The following is a 21,486-nucleotide window of genomic DNA, read 5'->3' as shown; positions in this document are numbered from 1 at the left end:
TTTTTTTACATCATTCCTATGTCATTCTAAATAAAACCCTGTAGTTTTTAAAAAATATTGACGGATCTTCTTTTTTAAATGAGCGAAAAAAACGAAAAGACAGAGAAATAATACGCCACAAAAGTCATCGTACACTCAAACATTTTCGAATGTGTTCGTGATTAAAACTATCATATGTCGTTTTTTTATTTTTGCATTGTGTTAACCCTTAAAAGTCATTTGACTTGAATTTTTTGTTTATTTATTCCTTATTTTTGGTGCTTATTACTTCAAAACGGCTGGTATTCGTAAAAACCATAAGTACCATTCGAAATTTGAATTTTTTAATCACAGTAGCGCTAAATTGGTTTGAAATGTCTCTAAATTAGTTATTTTATTCCATTCTATAGTAAAGTGCTTGATAAAATGCTATAAAGAAAAGAATCGGACCGAAAATAAGGTAAGAAAAGGTCAACCAGCAAAGTTGACAAAGCGTGATCGGAGATTTACAGTTAAAAAATTTATGAAAAATACACATTTGAGTGCTGTAAAAATTTCTGCAAAGTTAAATGAAAATTTTTACATTTAATTTTCCCCTAAAATTGTTCGTCAAGTTCTCTGATCAGCTGGATTAAAGGGGACCTCTTCCCGCAGAAATTTTCTTGGCCGTGCGAAAAACAGAAACCTTACGCTTTTCGTCGCAAAATCAATGATAAATAAGCTCAAAACGTTTGGGAATTACGTCGTACTTGCATATAAAAATAAATTCAACATTTTTGGTTAAATTGTTTTATAATTGTAAGTAGAAGAAAAAATTAGGAACTTAATCTTAAGAACTTAGTTGGACCAGTTAATCAGGACGGTGAAGGAGTTCTTGTGTGAGGGTGCATATCAGCATTAGGACTTGGTAGTTTGGAATTTTTTGATGAAATAATGAATAATGCTATTCGTTTAAATGTTTTAAAAACCAATTTTAAACTGTTAGCCAAAAATTTGGTTATCGGAAATTACTTTGTTTTTTATCAAGATAACGATAAGAAGCACACGGTTTTCAACGTTTACCTCAAGTGCCTCAAAAATTGTCCTAAAGTTTAGAAAATACCCCTTCAATCTCCAGATTTGAACTTAATGTAACATATTTAGAGATATCTGTAGGCTAGATTACGAAAATACGTTTTTGAAACGAAAAGAGAGCTAGAAACAGTAAGACTCGAAGTGTGGTTGAACACTTACTCGGAAATTACGCAAAAAAAAGACATAAAAAAGAATGAAATTTATTCCCAGGAGTTTAAAAGGTGTTGTTGATACTGCATGATATTCTACTAATTAATAACTTTATCAAAAGTTAGATTATTCAATAATATATAGACATTTTATAAAGTGTACGAAGACTTTTGTGAGATAAAATTTCCGGCACTTTTTGGTTTTCGATTTTTAAAAAATTAAGTTTTAATATTTTTAAAAAACTTTTCATGTAGTTTTGTTAAAAATTGATCATTAATCTTATAATTAAATACCTATTCCGAAACATTAATTCTAACCAATGGATTGGGGCCTATTTCGTTGAAAGTCGTAGGTGTACGAAGACTTTTGGGAGCCACTGTATACTCAATATCTATTTCTTCTCAATAATATCAATTGTCGGTTATAAATAATTATGAAACTTTATTGAACTTTTTTTCTTCTTTCAAAAACATTTATTCCTGGTAAAATCGAAAACAGATCGTGTAGAAGAAGGGTTTTCAACCGTTGGTCCAACGTACTGACATTTTTATGACGAAGAATTTAACGTTTAATATTTACGCTCCCTGTCTCGCGCCATGTGCTGAAAGTTGCATGGTAATTCTACGGCACATGTTAAGAGGTAACGGGTGTTAACGTTTGGGACTTTGGCCTGTAAAAGTATTTTGGTTATACTGTCTGACCATCGATTGCATGGAAAGGCTAATATCCGGTTTATAGGCGGAAATGGACGCATCTATTAGTTTATAGGGATGTTAGTTGGTTTGTTTCAGATGTGCACTTTTGTCTCTCTATTATTTAGCTTTAGTTTTGTAAAAATGGAAATTTGCTCACAGCAACATTTTTTAAATCTAAAGTATATTTGAACCATAATCTTACGACAAAAACTAATTGATTTATTTATTCACAACAAAGTTTTGAGCTTACCATTTTGCTTTTACGTTCCTGAACGAAAGGAAAATATTTTCTTTTCTTTTTGTTGTTTCCATGGAAACTATTTTTGTTTCCCCTTATTTCATTTTAGAGAATGCAATAAGTGAATAGGGCACTAGTGACATTATAAAACGCGTGCATAAAAATCCCATTGTTATTTTCTCTTCTCCCCTGCTAGATTCATTCAGATGGAATTGTCTTTGCTTGGCAGATTGCCGAATTACATACAATCCGTGGTCAAACAGTATTTTCTAAAATACAAAAGTATTCCTCTTGATCTTTAAATTAAAATCGGAGCATTTGAACTTTAAAAAAAAGTACGTAGAGTACGTAGTATATTTGTAGTTCTAGAGCTTGAATACGCTACCTTGCGGTGATTTAAGAAACAAAGTACCAAAAGAGGTAAAATATTCCGTTCCTCCTTTGGGTAAAAATTTGGCTTCAAACAGTTGATGAAGTTATGCCATTTCTAAAGAAAACAAATTAGAAACCCCACAAACGCGAAGAAAAATTAGTCATTCACTAAGCTCAAAAGCAGGTTATGAGTTACAGCATTCGTTTTTTACCTCTTTCAGCCGTCATTAGTCAGGGACTGCAGCGCCCCCTATAGTTTATTGGTATTACGAATAAAACTATGTTAATGTTGGGAGTTTTTTTAGTTCTATTAGCTATAAATATTCCTGTTTATTTTCTAATGACTAGTGGTACCCACACGGCTTTGCCCGTAATAGAAAAATTAAAAGGTCTTTTGGTTCGCCTGTACATTTACAAATAATGTATGGTGAATTTTCTCGCCAGTTGGCTTGTACCCATGTTACGGTTCCACGTTACGATAATTTCGTATCTCGCCAATTGGCTTGTGCCCATGTTACGGTTCCACGTTATGATAATTTCGTAATTTACTCGTCCATCTTATGATATTTTTGTTCGTAAAATTGGAATAGAAAAAGAACCACATCGAATTTTCGAAAAATCGCTTTGAGGTGCACATTATCATGCTAAGAACTAACTTTGTGCCAAATTTCATGAAAATCGGACGAACGGTCTAGGCGCTATGCGCGTCACAGAGATCCAGACATCCTACAGACATCCAGAAATCCTCCGGACACATCGACTTTCAGCTTTATTATTAGTAAAGATAAAGAAAACAACACACGAGTGTGAATATCCTCATATATATGATAGTCAATGATCGAGTAACGCTCCTGACGTCATCAACAATGATACTCGCGCCACGGCATGACAGTTTGATAATATGTTTTGGTAACGCTTAAAATGCAGGAAAAGACTTGATTGCGACAAGGCTGAACTGGATCCGGTAACCTAACTGTTTTACTAGTAAGACTGTCATTTCAGGGGAATGAAGAAACGAAAAAGGGGTCAACAATGAACGCTACCTCCTGGAGTTTGGCGTTAATCCACTGTAGTTAGGGTTGAAATTTAAACTATCAAAATATCCCCAAACAGGCAATTGCTTCGTTCTCGTATAAGCAATTTTTGCCCGTCATACCTTGACGGGCGGTTTTCTAGTGATTAAAATACTCATAAAAGTTATGTGAATAGCAATGTTTCATTGTATATTTTCTTTCTATTGCATAAAAATTACCATAACGATTCAGACGCTTTATTCATTAAAATGTTGGAAACACTAACAATGGAGTAGGATATCATCGACATTATTTCTCAACTCGTTTCTTCTCCCAAGGCAACACTTTTAATTTCAAAAGAACAAATTTATGCGGGTTTCTCAAATTCGGCACATCCCTGCGTTTCGAAACACTCACTCCGTTTATTTGCTCTAGGAAACTTTTCTTAGAAATATCGTCTGCGACCACACACAACTCAACTCATTTAATCACGCTGCGACGCATCACTTATTTATACGCCGAAGAGAAACATTGTCCCCATTTATAACCTGCGGGATTACTCATTTATCTAGGATATACCCGAAACTATTTGAGGCTCGGGTTTCAGCCAATGCTCTCATAAATATGACATAAAAGGGAACCTAATTTTTACTCTTTTTGACTGGAACATTTTCTTGCGTTATGCGCCCATTTATTACGAGATCTTTGCATGGAATGGGTAGAATAAACTCTGAATGGAGTGATCTTTGAGAAAGTCGAGATAAATTGTTGAATTAAGAATAGAACGTTGTAGATGAATTTGAATTTACCACTAACTCTTTTCCATTTTATTGTTCGCTGTTTTAGATTTTGATACCCCACCTTTCGGTGGTTTAAGAAATTATCAAAAGAGGTAAAGAGCAGTTCCAAGCCAATGTTACCTTATTTGGTAATTTACTTTTTTTGCTAATCAAGTGATATATATATATTTTCTGAAAGCTTAAAACCTATATTATTAAGATTTGCTATGCCTTTCCCAAAATTCTGAAAAGTAAAAAAGCAGAAACCAGTCTTTTGAAGGTCACATCGACTTTCAAAATAGTCAGGCAGAGAACTGCTTTTCTTCTTTCCAAAACCAGTTTGTAATCAGGTTCAGAAGGAAAGTGAAGTTGATTTTCCACATTCCACTGCCTCCATTTGACTGAGAAAGTTCATTCTGGAAAGTTGTTGGGAGTTTTTAGCTCCATTCTTGGCTGTTTTTTAAAGGTATGTATTATGTTTGTCTGTTACAAAAATATGTAAATAATTATTTTAAAATATTAATTATTTATTTTATCAGCTTTAAATTTTTCAGAAGTATTACATTTTGGCTTAAAAACTTATAACTTGCAGTATTTCTGCTGTGTTAGCAATATTTTTTTTTAAATGGTGGTAACAGACTAACAACAATTGTGTCACAGACTAACAATTTTCTGTGTAACAGACTAACTGATGACTAACTTAAATTAAATTAAGTTTATTTTAAATTTTTAAATTGCTTTAACATTATAAAATATAATTAAGATAAATATTTAGTTTTTTAAAAATATTTCTTACCAATAATAAATGTGTTCTGAGCAAATCTATTTATTTTTAACATCTACAAGCAACATTTAAGTTTACAAGTTTAATCCAGTTCCTCCTAATATTGAGTAGGAGGGTATTCAGTACACTCAATATTTTGTAGCATAAATATAGAATATATCAATTGTAATTCTTTTTAAACTTAAAATTTTAATTCATTTTTCAGAGTATTTATGATGGCTCCGATTCCAGCTAAAGAAAGAATGAGACAGTACAGAGAGCGAATGAATAACGAAAAAAAAGAAAAAATGAAACAAAAAGATAAAAAGAGACATGCACTTAAAAGAAGTTTAAGAACAAATAAGCAGATAGAAGAAGACAGGAGAAAATCAAAATTAGCGATGAGACAACTGCGAAAGACGAGTGAAGAATCAGTGCACACCGTAGTAAATGATAAACAGAAGGCATATGCCTCTCCTGCAGCACTTTCACGTGCTGTTTCTAGAGTAAAAAATGTGTTGCCTAAAAGCCCCAGAAAAAGAAATGCAGTAGTGAAACATATATCTCATAAGTTTAAGCCTTTATATGAGGAAAGCCAGAAAACTTCACATAATGCTATTTCAAAAGAAATTAAAGACAGCGTTGCTAAATTTTATTGTCGTGACGACATTTCACGCCAAGCACCAGGAAAAAAGGATGTTATTAAAATTACAGATAGTGAAACAAATATAACTACAAAGGTTCAAAAACGCCACTTATTTATGACTTTAAATGAAGTATATCAAATTTATAAAAAAGAAAACCCCACACTTAAAATAGGAAAATCTTCATTTGCTAATTTGCGTCCCAAGAATGTTTTGTTAATGGCAGAAACTCCTAGCAACGTTTGTGTTTGTCAAATACATGCCAATTTCAATTACCTGTTGGAAGGCTTGTCAAATTTATCACCATATCAGAAACCGAATGAAATTATTTCCCAATTAGTATGCAATGTGGAAAATGAAAAATGTATGATGGGGGATTGTGTTGCATGCCACACAACACAAGAGCGTCTACTTCAAGTTCTGCAAATATCTAACGAAACAGACTTGCAAGATTTTGATGTTTCTTGGCATGAATGGTGTCTAAATGAAGAGAAACGACTTGTAAAAGTGAAAAATGAGGGTACAGCTGATGAAATCATTGAAAAAGTTTTAAATAGACTTCCCAGTTACACAAAGCATAGTTATGTTAAAGATGAGCAGCATAAATATTTCAACATGCTTCAAAAGTTAAGAAAAGATGATTCTATTTTGATGCAGATTGATTTTGCGGAAAATTTCACGATATCGCACCAAGATGAAGTGCAAAGTGCTCACTTGGCCAAAAATCAAGTTACAATCTTCACATGTGTGATATGGTTCAAAAATAAGTCCCATTCTTATGCCATGATTTCGGACTATTTGAACCATGACAAATATGCTGTACATGTTTTTATAAAAAAAATTATTGAAAGTTTCAAAAATGAAAACCCTACAGTGAAGCAAGTGGAGATATTTTCTGATGGTGCCAGTCAGCATTTTAAACAAAAATACACACTATTTAACATGACTTACTTTCAAGATGAAATAGGGGTTCAAGTTCACTGGAACTTTTTTGCAACCTCCCATGGCAAAGGGGCCGTCGATGGGATTGGTGGCATGATCAAGCATCTTGTATGGATTCAAATTAAATCAAGAAAAGTTATAATTCAGAATGCTGAAGAATTTGCAAATGCCGCCCGGAATCTTGTAAAAACCATCATCATGTTTGTTAGAAAATCTGAAATTGAGAACTGTATACCAGATTTAGATTTAAAATTCCAGAATGTCTTGGCAATACCAGAAACACAAAATACATTGTGTTCGCACTATTCAGAAAGGTATAGTAGAAGTAAGAAAAATTTCTAAAATTAAAGGTACAACTTTCAATTTTAAAGTTCCCTGTTCTGATGTTTTGAAACAGGTCAACTGTAATTTGGAAACTAAAAAGACAAAAAAAGTTAGTCTTGGATGTTGGGTTGTGGTCCGATTCTCGCACGAAAATTCTTCTCGGACAAAGGATTTTATTGGACAAGTGACCAATCTAATTGATGACTCTCGTTCGGTTATTACTTTTGTTAAAAAAAGTGGTAACAATACTTTTATTTTTCCAGAAAAGGAAGATATTTCCCATGTTGACCGCGATTCGATTGTTGGCTTTTTAGACGAGCCCCAATTCAACTCCAGGTGTCAAATGACTTTTTCAAATTGTTTAAAGATGTATAATCTTTAAATTTAACTCATTAACTTTTGTTTTACTAGCATTCAAGTCAATAAATCTATTATAACCTGGATAGCTCTTTTTCTTGTGATTACTTGTTTGTCTGTTACAAATTTGATGTTGGTCTGTTACAGGTAAGAATTGATTTTTTTACTAATTAACAATGTTCCAGAAAAAAACTTTTGTGAAAATATCATTTATCTACTCCCACTTAAAAGAAATACACTTTTCTTATAATAAGTTAGAAGTTATTTTATAAGAAATGGACAAAATCAATAAGGTATCTAAAAATCAGGGTAATTTCTGTTAGTCTGTTACAATGGCATATTTTTGTTCATTATTTTAATATGTTTTATAATTATTCATAATGAAACCATTTTTTTATCTTCTGAAGTCATGTAATAACTGTAACCATGTTTAATTTGCAAAAAAATATATTTTTATAAAAAATTAAGCCTATTTATCTTCTATGATTGCTAGTCTGTTACTATGGAATAGCCCTAAAGCATTTCAATTCTGCACTGACAAGGTAGATATTGCACCATATATATCGAACCATAGAATATCGAGTTAAGTTGAGTTGAAAAAATAGTCTTCTGACCACAAATTTAAGAAAAAAAAAATTAAAAATTAATTTGAATTTTGACATCTGGAATTCAAATTGTTTATCGCAATCACGACTGTGTTTGTGTATGTAGGCGTGTGTGTTTGTGTCTGTGTGCAGGCATGTGTGTGTAGGTGCTTATATATGCGTGTGTGTGTGTAGGATATGGACACAACTTGGAAACGATTTTCGCCAGAGAAGCAGCATCGTGAGGCCGGTCAACAACGGTGGTGCTGCAGAGAGAGGCGGAGGGAAAATAAAATCATAGGAATTCAAAACAGTCAAATGAAAACAATAAGCAATGTGACTACTCCAAAAAAAAAAAAAACAAGTTTCGCTATGCCTTACATAGAAATAACTATCACCGAGTTTTCAACAGAATGTGTGAGGAAAAGAAATCTTGTGATAAATATAGTACAGAAAACAAGTTAGTTTTAACCAAAATAAGCAATAAAATAGTTACTAAGAATTATTGCGTTGAACAAGTAGCATTGTCTTTACTTGCACTCTCATTGGCCATTATTTCATTTTGAATACTTTCCTTGTAATGAATTGAAGTGAAGTACTGGGAGTAACATTATGGACTGCAGCTGTGCAATGTTATTTCCTACACTAATGAATGAATTAATGTTTAATAATGCCTTTACGGACTATTACTATAAATGATGCACAGCACTTCAACATTAATATTTTAATCGCGAAAACAAAATTACGTTAAATTATTTTTGTAGTAGTATAAGAATACATTTTAGAAAATGTGGTTAGAGTTAAGACAGTTATAAAAGAAGAGACACATAAGCTAGTGGGTGAATTTTCCACATGTGTGTAGAGTAGCCATTTTCAAAGGGCCGCCACGGATATTTTTAGCTATAATTTAAAAATACATAAAATAAACAACATTTTACTGAAAGTAGTAATTTAATCAGTATTTAATGGCTGCTTATCTTACATTTTTACACGCGTTTGCTATTTTACTATGTTTCAGATTTTTAATTTTGTTCTCAGCACTATTCGCAACTCCAGAGCTCAAATACGCTACCTTGCGGTGATTAATAATACTAAAGAAAAAGGTAAAACATTGCATTCCACGTGTTTTCTTTGGGGTAAATTACAGGTTTCAGACAGTTTATGGTGTAATGTAATTTCAGAAGAATAGAAAAGAAAACTTCCCACAAACACGATGAAAAATTACTGTCATTCACTAAGCGTCAAAAAAAAATTATAAGTTACGGCATACGCTTGTTTTACCTTTTTCATCCGCCATTACACGGTGGCTGCAGTGCTCCCTATAGCTTGTTGGAGTTGCGAATAGGATTTAAAGTCATTTTTTAATACATGATTTTTTCATTCATAAAATACTATATTTTGATTTTTCGTAGATGAGAAATGCCATTAGTATTTTTTTCTTTCGATAACTTAAAGCACAATTCTATTACAACTCAATAAAATAAATTAAGCAAGTTTAATGATTTGTATAGAACAAGTTACATTAATATCATTTAATAAAGTTTTAAAACATGATAAATGTCATTAAAATTATTATGTATTCTGTTTTTTGCCTAAGTTCTGCAATCATTATCATCTCAATCTAAACAGCTTGAGGCAGATACAACTTAAGTTACTAAAAAAAAACTTGCGCATTTGTATGATTTACATATCTTTGGAAGTCGCGTGCAAACGATTGGAAAACATTTGCTGGTGTAGCTGAGACACAGGAAGCCTTTGCATCCATAGCTCGCATGTTTTTGCATAAAAAGGAATTCCTTGTCACCCCCGAAACAAGTGGCTGTTTTTTTTTTTTTTTTTTGTCTTTTTTTTGAAAGATTTGTGCTTTTTGGACATCATTTTTTTTTTTTTTTTTTGCTTTCAGGCATTTTATTTATTTTTCAAGAAGGAAAGGGGAAAAACCAAATGCTGTTTGACGAATACTTAAACGTATTACGTTTTATATTTGGAAACATTTCTGCACATTTTTGTTGGAAATAATGCATCAGTATTACTTCAACATTTTTTCTTTCTTTCATTGGGTACGTATTAAAGTAACTCCTTATTTTGTTGTGGGTTAATAAATTTAAAAAAATAATAATAAATAAAAATCATTCTGCGCAAGTAAGTGTCTACTTCAGAAAGGGAATATCTCTTTTAAGAAATGCCGCACATAATCTAGTGTCAGCTCTTTTTCATGTAATATAAGTACAGAGAAAAGCTTTTTTTTTGTTTTGTTTTATATCTTTATTGTTAGGTGACTGAATCTTTGAGAGCATTATTTTCTTTTTTTTATTACCCAACTTAGGTGTTCGTGTTTGAACTCTCAAGCAGTATAAAACGTTATTCAAGATAAGATTTATGAAATCGTAAAAAATCTCGATAATATTATGATCATTCGCATTACAGAACAGCAGATACGACAGTAAGTCTTGGAGGAAATGGATACGTTCCAAGACTCCTCGCGTAACTCAAAATTTCGCGTTGTGATAAAGGATAATACTTGTTTGCTAAAAAGTCATATTACAATATGACTGTTAAGTAAACATACACTATTGTTTTAGACACTTATGAACACGTTTCAAGCTGTTTTATACCATCATTTAAACTATATAATACCGTTTCCTACATACAAAATTGAACTTATACTTCATTTAAAAAATGAAAAAAAAAAAAAAACATGTTATCTGAACGCTCTGATGGGAGGTCACTGCGACTTCCCAAAACTGTCTTTATTCGCAAATTTATCTGACGTCTGCAAAATGATCATAATTCAGCAGAATTTGGAGTTCTATTCGGAAAAATTATTTTCAATCGGCTAATATTTGGAGTTTTATTCGGCAAAAATATTATCATTCGGTGAAATTATGAGTTTAATTCGTCAAAATTTGGAGTTCAATTCGGCAAAATGACCATAATTAGGCAAAATCTGGAGTTCTATTCGCAACTCCAACGAACTATAGGGGGCACTGCAGTCACTGTTTAATGGCGGAATTGAAAACTAAAACAAACGCATGTGGTAGCGAAGAAAATGCTAAAAGTGTTGTGATTTTTGTTCGTATGTATGATTTTTTCGCTTTATTCGTTTGAAAAGATTTTTCAAAGTCTTGTGGATATTCTGACCCATATAGAAAGAGATTAGAAACCAAAAAGTATTACGAAAGTAAACAATTAATGTAGAACACACAGTAAGTTGTTCTGAAGCAGCCATTTTCACGATGTTGAATTCGGAATTCATAAATTTTTGGTTCGCTTCGAACGGCATTTTCATTTTGTACCGTTTTTTCTATACATTAGTACATATTAAGTTCAGTTTCGTGACATTTCCAGCATTTGTTGACATTTTTGTCACATAGTGCACATACGTGGCAGACTGTCAAGAGTAACGTTTAACACTAGATAATTTATTTCTATGACTATATGATTGGATATCCAAAGAAATCATGCATTTAATTCATTCGTCATGGAAATAATTTACCTGATATGCGAAATCTTGTCAAGATACATTATTCTTTCACATAATTTTAAAACCATAACACTATAAACAGATTTTTGGCGAACTTTTATTTTTTATTGTTCAAATTCTTAACGTTCTTTCTGGATTTTTCAATCTGTTCTGCGATAAATATTTTCAAGAAAATTTATTTGCATACTGTCTATTTCAGTAGGATACTGTAGTAACAAATTTTATTTAAATCATTTATGTGGAATTAGGTTAAAGAAAAGCGTCCAGTCAATGTTGTTAAGTTCGTTTTTTTTTCATCGAATTGAAAAACTGATATTTATTCAAATTCACTCAGAACAAAATAAATAAAATGTGTACTCACAGTTTATATATGGTGGTAGTTTTCTTTTCAGTTGATTGACCATTATTTCTTTTTACTTATCGAATTCTGTAATTTTACTATCATTTTATTCCACTCATGATAAAAATTAAAAATGGTTTAACTAAAAACGCGAAAACTCGCCAAGGCTACTTTGCTTGCACAATACTAAAACTACTATAACCCTAAACAAATTTGGCGAAACCTTTCAGCTGAGAATAAAAGGAATAAAGTAAATTCTTTCTCGGTTATTCATTTTGTTCTACGATAATATATTCAAGAAAATATTTTGCATACTGTCCATTCCAACTAAATGCTGCTGTAAAATATGATTAGTTAAATTAATTTAAGATTAAAAAATACTCATATTCTTACAAATTCATACAAAACAATAAAAATTTTTACCTGGTATAACGTTATCCAATTTTGTTAATCCAGAGTTTTCTTGTTTACGCTTCCACCATTTAATACTTTTTTGAAAGAAATAAGAAAAACTAACATTATTTTGAGAAGCTCGAGAATACTACTAAGGGACGAATTAATTTCTGTAGCTGAAAGCAAACTAAGACACATCGATTGCGTTAATAAATACTCAGAACAAACTGCCTGTGTTTACGTCAACAGACACACGTGATGCGCAACGTGGCAATGTTTTAGGTGCAGACGCAGTTTTATAAATCACCGCAAGGTAGCGTATTCGAGCGCTGGAGTTCCGAATTCGGAAAAACTATCATCAATTGGCAAAATTTGGAGTTCCATTCGGCAAATTGAGACTTTTTAACCTTCCCAAAAATTTAAGTTCGGGGCACCCGTGTGTTATTCAACGGTTGCGTTCGATGAGCACGACCGAGAGCGACCGGTTAGTTAATCACGTGACAACTAATGATCACGTGCTCCAATCAACCAATCAACTGCTTAGAATGGTAACCAGTGAGGTAACCGGTTGATCATAGAACGCTGCGGTAAGTAACCAGTTACTTACTGGTTAACCGGTGAGGTTCGTCGAACGCACCCAACATAATGGGGTTGTTTCCTTCAGTCAAAAGTAGTACTTTTAGTCACTAGAATTGATAGAATAAGCGAAAAAAAAAAAAAAAAAAAAAAAAAAACATGGACCCAAAAAATTCTTTCATTTTCCCAACAGTTATTTTTTAATTAATTTTTTTAAATGTCCGATTTTTCAAACAAGGCGTGGTCTTGATGACGTCACAAATGATGCCCTTTATCGCATCTTTCTATTGCGTCTCCATGTTATGATAATCAAGAAGCGAATTAAAATTGCGCTCTACGCTTGCTATCAACCATACCGTTGCCAATACACGTGAGTAAAGATGAGAATTAAATATTTTGCTCTGTGAATGGCAATATTGAATGGCATTTCATCATTTGTGATGTCATCGGCAAGAAATGTAAACAATGAAAGATCACCGATTTAAGTAATTTTTTAAAAATATTCAATTCAAACAAATTATTTAAAAAATGGTTAGATCCTATGTTTTTAAGCATGTTCTTTCAGAAAAAAATATTGTTAAAATATTGGAAGCGATCCCATTGCAACGATGCACAAAATCGTAAATTGAAGAAACTTTATTTTTCTTTTTCCATTTAGAATGCAAAATACAGAGTGGTTATTTGTGTGTGTGTACTAGGAAGGCGAGGTTTAGTCAGGTACTGCGTGGGAACTCTGCCTTCATTGTCGCTAAAGAGATCCATTCATGAAGTCGTTATCTAAAATCTCGTGTTGCGTACAAGGAGTTCGCGTCAGCTCTGAGATACGTTACGCTTGAAACTTGCGTTGTATCCACTTCGCACAAGTCAAATCGCATTGTAACGCGAGTAAATTATGTTTAAAAATCATGGAGTACTAGGTTCTATGGAATGCGTTTTGTGAATCATTTTACTTTAGAACTTGAAATCACGGATGACTCATAGTTTTATTTATTATTATTATTTTCAATTCAAAGGGATAGTTTAAAGAAAAATATTTGACGACTGCAACTTCAACCCGAAAAGTTAGTTTATAAAACACTCAGTTATATCAAAGTTAATTTACTTAAGATAATGAATTACTTTCAATTCAATATTTTCTCGAATATTTCTTGCTTTTAAGCATGCTATGAAATAAGTAAAAATTCTTCGTTGAAAAGACCAGGCATGGACTACAAAATACAGTAAAATATGATAGTAAATGAAGTACTTACCACATGTGGGATATGGTTGAGAGAAAAGCACACCAGGGCTGTCAGGGCCACTGAGGGCCACCTCAAGTCGGACGTTCCTTTGGCGTTTTTGCCATAGGGCCGCCGGCTCGCCTGCCTGGATGGCCTGTGTAGGGCCCTCGTGCTGCCTGTGCTGCTATGGGTATCCAATGGACTGTTCATTCCGGTCGCTGACGGCAAATCCGGCGACGCACAATCCGGCAGTTGGAAGCTGCCGTTGGCTGCCAACTTCGTCCCATGCCTGCTGCGGTGCACCTCAACTTGTATCATACACACGATGGACGAAAAGATCAACACACCGAACAGAGACAGCAGAAAGATGGAAAACTTGATGTCCCACTGGACAGGGTGAAGGCGGCAAAATTCGCGGTTGTGCAACCTGCCCTGGAGGACACTGTCTTGGGCGAGGAACGTCTTCGTTTTGCTCTCGTCTGCCGTCGTGGCGAACACGGCTGCCACTCCCACCAGGGCTGACACCAGGGCCAGGACGGCCACGTGATACCGTATCTGGTTCCGGCGGACGCTGAACCGGTACCGGTACGGCCACCGGACCGTCAGCGCGCGGTCGATCACCATGGATGTGAGGGTGGCAATTTGGAACGTCCTGGTGGCCACTAGTCCCCAGCGCGTGAACCCGCAGGGCGCTCTGAATGGCGGATTTATGAGGCTGATGATGGCGTAGCAAAATGTGAAGATAGACGTCACGAGTTCTTGGGAGGTGACCGCCAAGAGGAACAGATCCACTGTCCTCCATCGCCTCCGGTACGTATGGAGGACATATATGGTCCACAGAGCCAAGACAGCTACCAAAGGTGAACTGGAGGACGCTATTAACCAACTTATAGCAATGGGTTCCATGACTAAACTTAAAATTTTCAGCAACTGATGACTTTAAACAAAGGAATAATTGAAAAATAATGCTAAACATTCATAATTTATGATGTATCAATCGGTAGGTCTTCTTCAAATAAATAATAAAACTAGCGTTTTTCTAACAGCATCAATAGCTATCTCTTTTGATTCTAAAATATCAAGAAGACTATATACAATATTTTTCAACGATGAAATAAATATGATAAGCCCTATAATATCTTGCTCAGAATAAATATCGCACTGACCAAACAATCATTTAGTAAAATCTTTACGAATAAATAACATTAACTAGAAATTCTTAATCGCGTATCTTAGTAACTCAAAGCTATTTTCATAAGTGTAACGAAAATAATTTTCAAATAATTTTCACAACTACTACATTCCACGAACAAACTACGAAATTAGGTGAAAACTGATCATTTAGTGATGATAAGAGACTTATCATCACTAAATGATTTGGTAAACGCTGAGAATTCAAGCCATTTCTTGTCTATCAAAGTATGCAAAAATTTTTCCCATTGCTCAGAAAATTGCATATTTCCGAAAACATTGACTGATGTGTAGTTGACTAAAACACATTTTGTTGTGCGTTTTGAAACACATTGTAGACTTGAACTTCACACTTAAAATATTTTCGAGGAATTCACAACACTTTTCAAATGTAAAATGGCTCTGATAATTACAATTTCCGTAGCTCTTTTTCAATTTGTTTGTTTGTAAACAATTCCAATGCAGATATATTTCTTTAATTGTGACGAGCTAAATTATTTCAGTAAAACGCTTCAAATATCATTTCAGTAAAATAATTCAAAAATTTGAACAATAAAAACAAGCTTTTGTTGACACCTCAGATGATTATGCCACGAATATCCACATGTCGGAGGTAAACAATAAATCCAGTGGGATAAAAAAAAATATTAACGATTAACCACTAAGCACCAAGCGTTGACGCTGTTGGTAAACACAGAAAGAAAAAAAAAAGGAAACGAAAATAAACAAACAGCGGTGAAGAGAGGCCACTATTCCAAGGCGGGATAGTTGTTTTCTTTATCGTCACTTTTCGCGTTCCATTATCCTCTGCTCTCAACCAACAACTAATTCCTACTGAAGAGCTCGTTCTGATCCCGAGGAAGATTTCCGCGGCGAGTGGCGGGTTGCCATTCACCGCCAAAGTCGTGAGAATAACAGTCGCCAAGAAACTTCGTCGCCGCCAAATCGAACGATTCGGGAAAGCAGTCGTAGAGCTATGTAGTAGTTCGAAAACTTTTTTGACCTACGGTACTAGTGTTATCGGAAAATATTTCAGGCATGGGCTGTTTTTTCTCCCTTATTTGAAGAGTTGTAGCTTCGCGATATGAAATCACGCATTTGTGGAATTATGTGTTCTTGACATAATTCTTGCTGACAGGGGTGCCCATTTGGTGTTGGTGGGGGTGGAAGGGAAGGGGTCATGGCGCATACTGCGCCATTGAAATTTTTTACGGGGAGGGGGGGTTTGAGAGGTATTTTTCACTTTTCTAGCGGGGCGCTTGCTTTTAGGGGTCTTTGCGAAATTTATTGTGTGGGGGGGGGGCGCCTTTGCCATTAGGGGGGTGGGCATCCCTGCTAAAGAGCACTTTCTCCTGAAATCAGTAAAATTAATGGTTTAAAAACGGCGCTCCATAAGCAGGGGGGTTAGGGGGGCTCGATGGGAAGTGTAGGGCACTGTCACCTACCGAAAAATGTCTTTATTCGGCAAATTTTGTCCGATAATTTCAACAATGTTGTTAACAACATTGTTTTTCTTTTCTTTTCTTTCTTTCTTTTTTTTGAGCAATCATGAACTGCTTTTTGTTTTCACTTGACCGTGTTATGCTCCGTCTGTCCTTCCTTTAATTTGAGTTCAAGATGTCAAAAATTCATTCTTTTGAGCAATCACGATTGCTTATTGTTCTCATTTGACGCTGATTTTATTCCCCCCCCCCCACCCTTCCCTTTGCAGGACCACCGTCGACCGGCCCCTCCCGATGCTGCTCCTCTAGCGAAAATTTTCTCCAGGTTGCATCCATATCCTACACAGACACAAACACACACGCCTACATACGCACACACACACACACTCGTGATTGCGAAAACCACGATAAATTTGAATTCAAGATGTCAAAATTTAAATTAATTGTTTTTTTTTTTAATCATTAAATAATATTTCTACACATTAGATGCATAGGTGTGTTACATACACATACCTCACTTGCATTTTATCATTCTACAAAATTCGAAATTTCATCCGTAAATTGAGATTATTTTTCAATTTAAACCTTGTTTTGAACAACGTAATCATTGAAAGAATTTCCGCTGGTTTGTGTGTGTGTGTGTGTGTGTTTTTTTTTTTTTTTCTTTTTTTCATGTATTCAGTAAAATCAACAGCCAATGATGGATCTAGAGAGTGGGTCATGGGTGTTGTGTGCTCATATTTTTCTTATAACCTCCAAAGATGTCATTTCGAAAATGAAATAAACAATTTCTTTGAATCTGGATATATTTTAAATAAGTCTAATACCTCTGTACTTAATTAGTCACTTGGAATTTTACAGACAACGAACAAGGTCATTTCTTTTCTGATAGTTAATTTGAATTGTTGAATATACAATTGGTTGCATTTGTAACAATGACTAAAAAAATATATTTTTTAAAGCCCCGCCATTTCGGCTACACGAAATTTCTTTCCCAATGTTTTTCAGTTGTTTCAATCTTTCCTTTTGATATATTTAGAGGGAGAGAAAGTTTTAAGTGTCAGGAAATTGGGGGGGGGGGGGGAGTAAAGCTTTTTCCCCTTTGTAATTGCAGACGGAATAAAAATTTTAGACTAGTTTTTTCATTTTTGCGTGTTTTATAAGTATAACTTTTCCTAATGATCAGAAAGATTTTTTTAAAGGTTTCTCCACTCTGTTACATGGAATGGTCAAAATATTTAAAAATCTTTCTTAAATGACTCATTTACAAACTCAACTGGGTGGTCATTCCAAGCTCATCAGCTTGCGAGATCGAGATTTTCGCTCACGTGATCGGTTGTGACGTAGAAATGTCGCAAAGTAGCATTTTAATCTACTCGAACTTAGCTTGCGGCTAGGTTCGAGTAGATTATAATACTACTTTGCGACATTTCTACGTCACAGCCGATCACGTGAGCGATAATCGCGATCTCGCAAGTTGACGAGCTTCTAATGACCTCCCCTGTTTCACTTTTCCCCAGATTTCACAACTATTTTCACGAGAATGACCCGAACACCAAATATCTTTAAAGAAATAATATAGTAACAAAAAGTTTTAATTCTTTGTTACGTAAATATGCTGGAAACATTGCATTAGGGGGTAAGGTGCTGATTCTCAGGAAAAAAGAAAGAGAAAAAAAAAAGAAAAAGAAAAAAAAAAACCCTTCGTTCTCGCGTTGGAGATAAGAAAAAAAAGTCTTAGGTGCGTGAACGGTCAGCTGCGCACGTGACATATTTTTCTGGCGCACCTCTGACTTTAAAAGACAGATTCTTTGTAACTCCGAAATACGAGCGCACGTGCACGCAATATTCATTACAAATTTAGGCAGCAAAGCGTCATTTTTGCTAATTTAGGAGGAACTTGGTTATTAGTAAGGGAACAGCTATCAGTCTGGTGGATTAATATGAAAAGAATAATTTAGAAATCGATAAGCAACACGTTTTTTCTTTATTCATTTTCAACATGATGATCTTTTTTACCGTACTTTCAAAATATACGTTGCAAATCTTTTGTTAAGTTAATTAATTATAAGCATAGGGGGGAGTGGTTCATCTTGGGACAGCTTAATTTTTTGCACTAAATTTTAAATTAACTTTTAACTCTTTCAGATGTAGATACATGGCAGCACGATTTAAGGTTTCTTATAAATTTTGATTGCTTTGTTGAAGAAGGTAAGATTTCTTTAAGATGTTTATTTGCAAACAAGCTTAGTAACTTAGTAACTTTCATGTAAGATAAATAATTTATACATTGGCAGCTTAATGAAAATATTTTGAAATAAAAGATAATGTAATGAATTTAAATCATTTCTCTATAAAACTGACGAATGGGAAACCGGGGCGATTTGCTGCACGGGGTAAAGCGTTACATTCCAATGTGAAATGAATCACGTCAGGGAGATTCGCTTTTTTTGTGTTTTCTATATGACAACTTTCATTTCTGTGGCTTCTTCATCGATCGAAGAATGGCATGTAATTAGGGATGGCAATACCGGTATTCGGTATTTTTAAAACGTGATACCAGTATACCGGTATCAATACCGGTATTAGGAATTTCTCAATAAATAACCAAAGAAAAATGTCGTTTCTTTGCCATATTTCATATATTTGTGCAAAAAGTGCATTATTTAAGAAAATGTGTTTTCAGAAATCAATGATAAGGAGAAACATAATGCATATATTGAATTGTCACCAAGCATGAAACTCGTTTTAGTGTACCAATTTCCTGCAGTAGAAAATACTCTTTTTGAATTCCCGCTGGTCGGTGTTACTGTTAATAATGCCTGATACACCTCCTCTTTTTGCCTCGAAGTTCTTCAGCTTCAAATGATTCGGTCTCGTGAAGCTGGTTTTGGATAAATCACATTTTGTGCGTGTGTTTCTTTTCCATTGTGTGTGGTATTATTATTATTTTTTTAGAACAACCAGTTGTAATTTCTTTTCAAGAGACAATTCTTTTCCAATATTAACATCATCTTCAACCGTATTCTCTTGAACAGGATGGGCTTGTGTTTGTGTTTATGATGAACTTTTCTAAATTTGACATTTTTTGCTTGTTTCTATTTTTCGATTTCGATTTCTTTTCGAAATTCTTTACAATTATGTAAATATCTGAAAATATGTTCCAGTTGATTATGCATTTCCTCCAGGTACATTTTAAAGGTACTATATAATTGCTAAGTGTTATCTCGCCAAGTATACTGCTAAATAGCGAGAGAGAACGGCACCCTAATACCGGTGACAATGAGATCAGCATTTGTTATACTAAAAACGAGCTGATGCGTGCATCACATGACTTCCTTTTACTCCAATTTAACGTCATTTCCCCATTATTGGCAATTTTAATGTGATTCAATTATTTACTCTCTAAATATCACCAACAGTGGCCAAACTGAAACTAAATTTAAAAAAAAAATAGAAAAACAAATCTCCAAATCTGTTGCCAAGTTGGCGACAAAACTTGGCGACCAAAAGACTGGTGATATATCGTCAAGTGTCGGACAAATTATAACACAACTTGAGTTTACATCAAAATTAACAATGATTTCCCACCAAAAAAGGGCAAAAGACCCCCTTAGGAACATCCGAATGCAACCAAAATTGAAGGTGCACAACTAGACCCCACTAGGAGTTCACGTACCAAATTTCAACTTTCTAGGACATCCCGTTTTTGAGTTATGCGAGATACATACACACATACGCACATACATACGTACATACGGACGCCACGAGAAAATTCGTTGTAATTAACTCGGGGGTCGTCAAAATAGATATTTCTGGTGTCTGTACGTTCCTAGGCATATATCCACGTGTGATCGGGTCGAAAAAAAAAAAAAAAACTGAACATTCATTCGGGGGTGAGGAGAAAAATGGAAATTAAGGCCGATTTTTGAGTGAACATTTTTTCGCGAGTACAATACTTCCTTTTTTGTAAAAGGAAGTAATAAATGGTTTTTCTGGAGGTGGACTTCTGTGACACTCGATACAGAAGTAAGGGCACCGTCGACAATGATTAGCACAGAAAAAGATGCGATTATGTAGAAAAATAGAGAAACGTTTTTTTCTCTCCAACGATTTCAAGTTCAATGAGAATAGACAGTGCTGTATATTTGCAAAATTGATGGGAATCTTACTTTTGGATCGACCCTCTTGTATTGTAATAAAATTCAGTGTCCGAGGACTATGTGAACCCCTGGTACATTGTATCAGTAGATGATAACAAATACTCTTTCATGTGCTAATTTTGAATGTACAGTCGAGTGAGTCCCGACTTACACGAGGGATGTGTTCCAAGACACCTCGCGTAAGTCGGAATTTCGCGTTGTGGAACAAGGTATGTTTAGTAATTTTTTATAAGCATACCCCATTGTTTCAGACGTTTGTAAACACCTCTCATATTGTTTCAAACCGTTAATTAACTATATATTGCAGTACCTTTTATAAAGAACCGACTTTTTCTGTATTTTAGTAAAAGCGTTATTATTTGACATAAAATTCTGTAATTTAGCACAAAATCAATGATTAATGGGGGATAGAAAGTTAAAATAAAGCAGTATGGTACTTACAGTATGTACACTACAGCATTATTATAGCATTTAATAGTATAGATATAGTAAATATATTTATAATTTAAAAAATAAAGGTTTATGCAGCGCGAACAGAATGTTATCAGAATGTATTTTATCAACGTTCATATGTTACATGAAAAAAAGAAAAAGTTAAGAATCGGAGCGGTTATTTGTACAAACTAAAGCAAAATGTTGTTTAGACTAATACAGTGGGTGAACTTCCGCTTTCAGTGATCCTAAAGGGATGAAAGTCCATTCCCAAAATCGATATTTAGTGTCAACGAAGCCCATTCTAACGCTCCGCCGCTCTTTTTCGAAA

At 34.2% G+C, this 21,486-nt stretch overlaps 1 protein-coding gene across 1 annotated transcript in view; it reads right to left on the bottom strand.

The window, feature by feature from the left end:
• The window catches only part of LOC129225213 (uncharacterized), a 231,820-nt gene extending 217,108 nt beyond the window's left edge, over positions 1-14,712 (bottom strand). Inside the window, exon 1 of the mRNA XM_054859781.1 lies at positions 13,958-14,712. Coding sequence (XP_054715756.1) covers positions 13,958-14,551 — 594 coding nt within the window. The 5' untranslated portion in view covers positions 14,552-14,712. The remainder of the gene's footprint in view (positions 1-13,957) is intronic.
• Positions 14,713-21,486: the final 6,774 nt, after the last annotated feature.

The sequence above is a fragment of the Uloborus diversus genome, chromosome 6 (genome assembly GCF_026930045.1).
Source record: "Uloborus diversus isolate 005 chromosome 6, Udiv.v.3.1, whole genome shotgun sequence".
Taxonomy (NCBI): Eukaryota; Metazoa; Arthropoda; class Arachnida; order Araneae; family Uloboridae; genus Uloborus; species Uloborus diversus.
The sequence above is the reverse complement of the archived record's forward strand: the minus strand, read 5'-3'. Positions and strand labels throughout refer to the sequence as shown.